Source organism: Coffea eugenioides, chromosome 3 (assembly GCF_003713205.1).
Source record: "Coffea eugenioides isolate CCC68of chromosome 3, Ceug_1.0, whole genome shotgun sequence".
Taxonomy (NCBI): domain Eukaryota; kingdom Viridiplantae; phylum Streptophyta; class Magnoliopsida; order Gentianales; family Rubiaceae; genus Coffea; species Coffea eugenioides.
The window spans coordinates 4291825-4300949 of record NC_040037.1 but is presented as its reverse complement, the minus strand read 5'-3'; the positions used below and the strand labels follow the sequence as shown (position 1 = coordinate 4300949).

The window sequence follows — 9125 nt, the reverse complement described above, 5'->3', positions numbered from 1 at the left end:
GGTGTGTAATGGGGGGCATTATACCCCATTACACAGCGTTGTGGATGCTCTAATAACAAGTCGAAGTCTGGTTAGATGCATAGAGTTGAGGTTTAAAAGCCTCTCTAGTTGAATTCTAGTGTTTTTTTTTTTCCAGTTATGTTCTGTGAATCTATTAACTCATACAACTAATTTGGAGTAAAAATTAACAACCGGACCGAATTGGATAGAAATCGAGGAGTCGCCTAGTCCAACTGAGGGTTAGCTAGTCTCACTTAGTGCCATAGCTAAAGGCCATCTGTGGGATTCGAACTCCGGACCACCTGGTTAAATACAGTTTTGTGCTGGTTGCATCTGGTCGGTCCACAAGACAAGATGATCGTATTTTCCCTCCATCAAGGCAAGGCCAAGGATAACTTCAAAACTGCGTAAAACAAGCGGCAAAGAGTAAATAGAAAGGAGCACTGGGCAGTGGAACAATCCAAACAATGTTTGTAAAATTTCAGCATTTTGATGCCACCCCCAATTGCTTCTATTCGCTCGGTTCTACGAAAACGACACCCAGCATCAATAAAGGAGTTTCAGTCAGGCCTTTAGAGAAGCAGAATGACCATAAGCTACGTATTGGAAAGCTCCAACAGCAGCAGAAGGTTAGTCATAATTCAAAATTTGGGCAGAATAATGGTGGGAAAAATGGTTTTGTGAAAAACCCAGATGGGAAATTTGATAAAGATGAGAACTTTGGGGTTAAGTTTGTGGAAAGGAGTGGCCATGGTAGTCAACGTTCAGAACTTTCTGATGAAAATAATGGTAATTTTAGGATGATCCAGAATGGTTTTGTCGGGAATCTAGATGGGAATATTGGGAAACATGAGAGCTTGGAGGGGAAATGTAGCCCTAATGGTGGCCATAGTGTTGTTTTGGAGAAATCCCATAATAAAAGTTCACCAAGTAAAAATGGAGAAAATCATGGTCTAAAGATAAGGATTAAAGGTTTTTCTGGGAAGCCAGATGGGAAAACCAGGAAGGAGAGGAGAATTGAGAGTGAAACGGATGGAGTCGTGGTGGAGAAAGTGCAGACAAAGTGTTCGATGAAATGGCTGAGATACGGAGGATGTATTCCTGCAATAATGCAAGCTTTGCAGGGTGTCAGTAATTTGGATGAGGCGTTTAAGCCGTGGGAGAAGAGTTTGAACAACAAAGAAATCAGTATAATTTTGAAGGAGCAAGAGGGGTGGAAAAGGGCATTGGATATTTTTGAATGGTTTAAGAGGAAAGGTTGTTATGAATTGAATGTCATTCATTACAACATTATGCTTAGGATTCTTGGGAAAGCAAGGAGGTGGGATGAAGTTGAGAGGCTCTGGGATGAAATGAGTAAGAGGAAAATTGAGCCAATAAATTCCACTTATGGTACCTTGATAGATGTATATAGTAAAGGGGGTCGCAGGAAGGATGCCATGAATTGGTTGGAGTTGATGAACAAACAAGGAATGGAACCGGATGAAGTGACCTTGGGAATTGTTGTTCAAACGTACAAAAAGGCTGGGGAGTTTAAGAAGGCTGAGGAATTTTTCAAGATGTGGTCAACAGGCAAATCTGCAGCGGTGGGACAAGGAAATGGTAGGCTGGGATCTTCTGGGGCCACTAAATGTGACTCTCAGACTCCTGTTTCTTTGAGCTTAATCACGTATAACACCTTGATTGATACATATGCAAAGTCCGGGCAAGTAAATGAAGCATGTCAAACTTTTGATCAAATGCTTAGAGAAGGTATTGTACCGACCACTGTCACATTCAATACAATGATTCACATGTATGGTAACAATGGCCAGTTAGAAGAAGTTGCTTCACTGATGAGGAAAATGGAGGACCTTCAGTGCCCTCCTGATACACGAACTTACAACATTCTAATCTCCCTTCATGCTAAGCATGACAATATAATTGCAGCAGCAAACTACTTCAAGAAGATGAAAGAAGCTTCTATAGAGCCAGATGTTGTGAGTTACCGCACCCTTGTATATGCCTTCTCAATAAGGCATATGGTTGGTCAAGTAGCAGAACTCATTTCAGAGATGGATGAAAGTGGTCTTGAGATAGATGAATTTACTCAATCAGCATTGAGTAGAATGTATGTAGAAGCTGGGATGCTGGAAAAGTCATGGTTGTGGTTCCAGAGGTTTCATCTTTCGGGGAATATGACTTCTGAGTGCTACTCTGCCAACATTGATGCTTTTGGAGAGCGTGGGCATGTTGCAGAAGCTGAGCAAGTTTTCAAATGTTGTCAAGAGCGGAAAAAGCTGAGCGTCCTCCTGTTCAATGTGATGATTAAGGCTTATGGCATCAGTAAGAAATATGATGAGGCATGCTGCTCCTTTGATAGTATGGAGCTGCATGGTGTGCTTCCTGATAGATGTAGCTATAATTCACTCATACAAATGTTATCTAGCACTGACATGCCAGAAAAGGCAAAGGATTATGTCAGGAAAATGCAAGAAACAGGATTGGTGGATGATTGTGTCCCTTATTGTGCTGTGATCTCCAGCTTTGTGAAGTTGGGAAAATTGTCGATGGCTGTGGGATTGTACAAGGAGATGATTAGTTTTGACATTCAGCCTGATGTTGTTGTTTATGGTGTATTGATAAATGCTTTTGCTGATACTGGAAGTGTTAAAGAGACTACTATTTATGTGAATGAAATGAGAAATGCTGGTATACCACCAAATGCAGTAATATGCAACTGTCTGATAAAGCTATATACGAAAGTTGGGTACTTGAGGGAAGCGCAAGAAACATACCAGATGCTTCAATCATTTGAGGTGGGTCCAGATGTGTATTCTTCAAATTGTATGATTGATCTTTACAGTGAGCGATCTATGATTAGACGAGCTGAAGAGGTTTTTGAAGATTTGAAGAGAAAAGGACATGCAAATGAATTTTCTTATGCTATGATGCTTTGTATGTATAGGAAAAATGGGAGGTTTCCTGAAGCCATTGAGATTGCACAAAAGATGAGAGAACTTGGACTTTTGACAGATTTATTAAGTTTTAACAATGTGCTTGTTTTATATGCATCTGATGGTAGATACAAGGAGGCAACAGAAATTTTTAAGGAGATGCTGATATCTGCCATCCAACCTGATAATTCTACATTCAAAGCACTTGGTATCATTCTGGTGAAATGTGGAGTATCACGGGAAGCTATTCGAAAACTTGAGCAAATCCGGAAGAAGGATTCTAAGAGAGGCCTGCACCGATGGAGATCAACCCTGTTTTCTGTAATTGGCATGTCAGTTAATTCATGATGTTCTTGATGATTGTGATTCTTATCTGGCGTGAGTTAAAGTTAAATGTGGTGTCCAAGAGATCCTCACCTTGGCTTTGCTTAAAGTTGAATGACGGAGAGCGTGGGTGCAACTTCATAGACAACGGTTCTCAAACACCATGTAGTTTTTTAATGAGAAAGGGATGCCTCGTACTGTTCACCGAAAAATGTTTATGCATGTGTACCATAGAATTGGCGTAAGAGTGAACCAATGTAGAGCTTTTGTTTTGTAGATACTAATTACTGAAAACTGTACAATGCTTTGACATTAATAGATACTTTTCAAGTCTATTTGCTAACACATGAATCCCCATTAGGGAATGTATGTGTTCCATGAATCCCCATTAGAACTGTCTTAGCCTTCTTGATCAAGCAGTTGAAGCTTCTGGGGACCTCATATAGATTGTTTTTCTCTCTCTTTTTTGCCTGCTTCATAGTTATTGTGCTTGCTTTTTATATGAAACTGTAGATGGAAGGAAGAGTGGAGGTCTAGCTTCAGGTACTATTAACCGCTCATTTTTCCAGTACCAGTTATATCGAATTCATCAAGCATGTTATCCAGTGAACTCAGGTTGCCATAAGTGAGCATAAATCGGATGCACAACCAACACATGGCAATTATCAGGCAGAGGTGTGAGTTGGGTTCTGTATCCTTCCGGAATTTAAAACAGTTTGAGGAGCAGGAGCTAGTTTTGCTAGAACTCAACTTGCTAATTTCTATACCTGTAATAAGCCAAAAGAATGCTAGTTTGTTAAACCCAACTCTCCTTTTGGGCAGGTTCTTTATATCCAAATTTATGTTAAATAGCATGTCAGGTTGTTTGCCGCTTACTGCATCTTTATCTGTATTTTGGACCTGGACCTATGTGTAAATCGTAAATCTTTCCCTGCACTCAGGATATGCATATTTCTGCATTATATGTAGAGAGATCTACATGTATCTCCAATCCTTCTCTGAAGACAAGATGTGGGAGATTGCCTAATCCATATCCAAAAGTGCCATGCTTATTTGCTTTATGCAAGTTCATTGCTTCTTAGCAATAGCATTCCATACCTTACAGATGTGCTAAATGTATATGTATACATATTTTGCATGTTCCAGTTTTGTTTGAAAAGATCTTAATTAATTACACTGCAAGATATATGGTAGTCAGTTGCTTGGAGGATGACAAAGATAGCAGTTGTTGTGAAGAAGCTATTTTCTTAATCTTAACACTACCCAAACAAAAATCTGAGATATTAGTAAGACCAGCGAGCAGTCTCTATTGTATCGCAGTGCGTCTCAGCATATGTGATAGAAAGCCTCTAATCTGATGGCGCATCATTTGCATTTTGTTTTTCCTGTATTTGATTTACAAAAGATGCATGGACTCAAGCCATGTGAATCTGCAATTTAAATGCATCTCGTGCGTATATCTGTAGAGTTTTACTTCTTTAAGGAATCAGATTTAGGATCAAAGCTTTGACTTACTAGTCTTTTGGACTTACAAAGGAAAAAAGTGTTCATACTGCAGAATTCTTTTCTAACCTAATCTGCTTGCAGCTTATAAAGTCGTGTTCTGCTGCTTGATCTAACTTCGGAGTTTTACTTTTCTCACCAGATTACTCATGACTGATGATGCATATTTACTTTTGTGTTGCGTCTATATCCTGCTTAATTGCCGACTAGCAGCCTCTCAAATGCACAGTGGCACAAGTTGCTTGATCCTCAGTGCTTTATTTCAACTTCGACAGTAGACTGACTATCTGTGCTACCTTTGACATTCATCAGGTCATGTCATTCATTGTAATTAATACACGTTTAACATGACATTACCTCACTTCACAGCTTGTCAATTTAGTGATGATAAAAGCTAATTCTCTGTTCCTTTTTGATGAGGTAATAGAAACTAGCTTGCTGCTGCAATCTTGCCAGTGGGTGACTTTTGGGTTGCTAACTAGGGTGCTCTTTTGCTAGAATCTTGTAGCTGTTAATCGAAGTTAATTGAGGTTGCACTGATTAAATGCTAATCTTTAGTGACTGAAGAACTGAAATCAAAATATAGCACTCTTTCTTTATCATCATCTCCTTAACTAGATAGCATTGTTCTTGTGTTACATCTTTAATTTCTGTCCAGCTTCCTCCTTAAATTACATGCTTCTGGATTAGTTTTATTCTATGAGTGAGTTTAAGGATCCGAAAACTGCTTGAACTTCACAGGCCGCCTGAATCTCCTTGAGACGGCTGCTACCAGGGTCCAATTGCAGATTAAGCACTTTACCACGTTCTAATTGTGAGATAATTCATGTTGAAAAGCATGAAGTTTAAGAACACGAAAATTAACACAGAGACGAGATCAATGTAAAATTCCACTAAACAAAGATTGTATATACAAAAATCAGTGCATTATCCTCTCAAGATCATCAATCAGCTCCCTCAAAGAGTAAATTAAGTCCCTCTCCTGTAACTAGCAATAATCTAACATGTAAGAATTCATCCTAACAAGAACAAATGCTCACTAGTCGAAACTGTTCAATTCCCACGGCTGAGCTACCTGACCAGAAAGGAACTCAACCAGACCTCTGGGCATTTTCCATCCAAATTCTAACCATCCCAACTCCGTCTTTCTTCAACTGCTCAAGATCCATCATACTCGTCATGCCAAGAAAGAGCAATATCTTTAAGCCCAGCTTTCAGCTCCTCCCACTCGGATTCCTCAAACTCCACCACCCTCCCTTCCACCACCTTAAACTCCACCATCCAAAGCCCCTCAGCCACTTCCCAAATCTCCACAACCAATATTCCACAACCCTTCACCAATCCAATCCCGCCACCCTTCCCTCTTTGCACGCTATACCCCAGCTCCCCACCAACCTTCAACACTCTCTCCTCAATCTCCCCTACCTTGGAACCTGATGTAAATCTCATCTCCTTGCTACTTAGCCCCATCTCGAATAGCCCAGATAAATTCAGCCCTGATGACATAGAAATTATGTCAAAAGCATTCAGTCTACTCAAATAACCACCATCTTTATCCCTCTGACCAAACACACAACCAAATTCTTGTTCTTTGAAACTCCTTGCTGCTTTCTTGAACCAAGAATGCTTCAACAATTCCTCGATCCCCAACCTCGTTGTCGGATTAGGATCCAACAAGCGATATATGATACTTTTCGCGGGTTTCGAAACCCATTCAGGAAAATCAAATACGCGACGGTGTATTGCGCGATGCATCTGGGGAAGGTTACTATCGTCAAATGGGAGAGATCCCACGAGAAAGGCATACAAGAGAACCCCACAAGACCATGCATCCGCCTTGAAACCATCGTAACCTTTGCGATACAGCACCTCAGGAGCCGTATAAGCCGGCGTTCCACAAGCCGTATGAAGCATCCCGTTTTTCAGCTGTTCGGGCAAAGCGGAGAGTCCGAAGTCGGATATTTTAAGGTTGCCATGTTGATCAAGAAGCATGTTTTGGGGCTTTATATCACGATGGGCGACTCCGTTCTGGTGACAGAAGTGAAGGGCTGAGATGAGTTGATGAAAGTAATTCCTAGCCGTGGATTCGGAGAACTTGCCGCGTTGTTGAAGCTTGGAGAACAGTTCGCCGCCTGGCGCCAGCTCCATGACCAGGTAGATCTTTGTTTTTGTCGCCATGACTTCGTGGATTTTAAGGATACTCGGGTGATGGTTCAGCCGCCGCATGACGGAAACTTCACGGATGATGAATTGCTCTAATGGGCCCTGAAAACCTTTGGTTTTGTCAATGGCTTTGACGGCTACGGTGGAATTGTCGTCTAGACAGCGGCCGTGGTAGACTTTTGCGAAGCTTCCACGGCCTAACAGTCGGCCTAGTTGGTATTTGTTGAGGATTATCGTTCCACTACCACTGCCACTGCCGCTGGTGGTTCTGGCGAGTTTTGTGGTGGAGATGGTGGTGGAGGGTGGTGATGCCCTCTTGGCTTCCATGGCTCCGGTGGTGAGGGTGGTTGGAGCCTTGGAGGTGGCGGTCGTGAGAGCCACCACTATCTCTCAACACAAAACACCACGGGCTAGGGAAATTGTTGGACTTGTAGGTTTTATATATTAGTGGGTAAGTTTCGTGGAATATACTGTGTTGCTTCTTCTTTTTTTTTTTTTTTTTTCGTGGAATATACTGTGTTGCTTCTTCAGTATTGGTTTTTGTCCTGGTTTATGATTGGATGTAGCTATTTACATAAAATTACAAAATTGCCCTTCCTAATCCTATTGACAAAAATTTTTCCTTTTTTTTTTTTGAAAATAATTTGTCCAATGACACAATTGAAGGTGTTCAAGAGAACGTAGGTGTTAATTTTTGGTAAAAATCAGTTAAATCGAGAAAGTGTTTAATGTTATTGTATGTATTTGAATGATGTATTGAATATACATCAGGTGTATCGACGAATATTTGTTATTCTATTTCATGAATGATTCATAAGTCTCAAACTTCAACCTAGTTTGGCCTTTCACGATGAACAAATTAATTAAGTCTCATGATTGATTTGTTAGCTACGTAGTTTTTCAATCACAATAAATTCTATTGGAATTACACATTTAAAGTGGGCAAAAGTCGAGCTTACGTTTTGGTTTTATTTCAACTTCCGATACTAACGGGGGAAATCGTTTTATTTCAAATTTAGTATGAGATTACTTAACGGAGGAAATCGTTCAAAATATTTATCACACTTTGTCAAACAAATTTTTTCATCCTTCACTTTTAATTTGATACAAACTCAAACTTTCATTTTTTCTTTTTGGGTAAATAAAATAAATTCAATTGAGGATACTTATAATGAGAATACATAGTAAAATATGTGTTAAGAACTTACTATTGGGTCTCTTACTTGTTTGTCTGGAGGTATGATTTTATCCGCTCACTTTTAATAAATTTAATAAAATTTAAGATTAGCAGCGTTCCTCCTTCATGTATGGAATTTCTTGTCCCCAAATTTAAAAAAAAAAAAAGAAAATTGTATGTGTTAAGAACTTTGTGGACATTAAAGAACATGAAACTTTTAGTCCTGATTTATAAATTAATCTAACTTGTAACAAAATTTTCTTGTAACGGATGTTTTATTTAAGTTGTACCTAATTTGGAGAAGGGACTGGGTCAAATAGTGCTTGCAGAGCCAGCAAATTAAGAATTAATATGATATCTGGATATTTACTGGCATCCAGAGTGATACTTAATCTACCCATAATTACTAGTTTTACACTAATCAAATTTTCATTTGAATTACAGCAATTTGACAACCAACATGCAAGAAATCGAGTAATTGATTCTTGAAATTGTAAAATTCGCAATTATCAATCCCCTTGAAAATTTACAACTCCCACTATAACACTGTTTGAATATCTTAAATCTTAATGTCACGTCTAATCCAATCCCACTTTAGAAAACATAAACCAAAATTTATAGGTAAAAATCACATGATACTACACTTTTTGGGGGTCACTTTTGTCTTCCCGTATTATCTCTTATTTACTTTTCTGTACCCAAATTTCCGAAAAGCAAGGAGCCTACTTCTCATGGAGCCAAAAACAATTCAAGAACGGTTGAATTTTGGGGCCATCACTTTAACTTTTTCTTTTGCTAGCTTTAAACTAGGTCACATCCTCAATGATAATTACCCTCCTTAAGGAGATCCCACTAAGAGAAGCCAAAGTTGAAGACAGATTGGAATATGCAAAGCATCTTAGCATTAATCAAATTAGGAGCAGCCACCAACTTTGTATGATCTCAGGATGTTTAGCAAAGAGCACTTATATGCAACTGGCGATGAACACATTTTTGGTCAAACAAGTTTGCCTCCTCCAAAT

The 9125-nt window shown here is 39.4% G+C and overlaps 2 protein-coding genes across 2 annotated transcripts; one reads left to right on the top strand and one right to left on the bottom strand.

The window, feature by feature from the left end:
* The first annotated feature begins 419 nt into the window (after positions 1–419).
* LOC113764704 (pentatricopeptide repeat-containing protein At3g23020) lies at positions 420–3602 on the top strand. Its single transcript, XM_027308673.1, has one exon. The coding sequence runs from the start codon at positions 468–470 to the stop codon at positions 3282–3284; it is 2817 nt and encodes a 938-aa protein (XP_027164474.1). The 5' UTR covers positions 420–467; the 3' UTR covers positions 3285–3602.
* Positions 3603–5637: 2035 nt separating this feature from the next.
* On the bottom strand, positions 5638–7325 carry LOC113765330 (CBL-interacting serine/threonine-protein kinase 7-like). Its single transcript, XM_027309466.1, has one exon. The coding sequence runs from the start codon at positions 7251–7253 to the stop codon at positions 5922–5924; it is 1332 nt and encodes a 443-aa protein (XP_027165267.1). The 5' UTR covers positions 7254–7325; the 3' UTR covers positions 5638–5921.
* Positions 7326–9125: the final 1800 nt, after the last annotated feature.

Excerpts from the sequence above, each read along its gene's own strand:
- LOC113764704 (XM_027308673.1), top strand. The coding sequence starts at position 468 with ATGTTTGTAAAATTTCAGCATTTTGATGCCACCCCCAATTGCTTCTAT.
- LOC113765330 (XM_027309466.1), bottom strand. The coding sequence starts at position 7,253 with ATGGAAGCCAAGAGGGCATCACCACCCTCCACCACCATCTCCACCACA.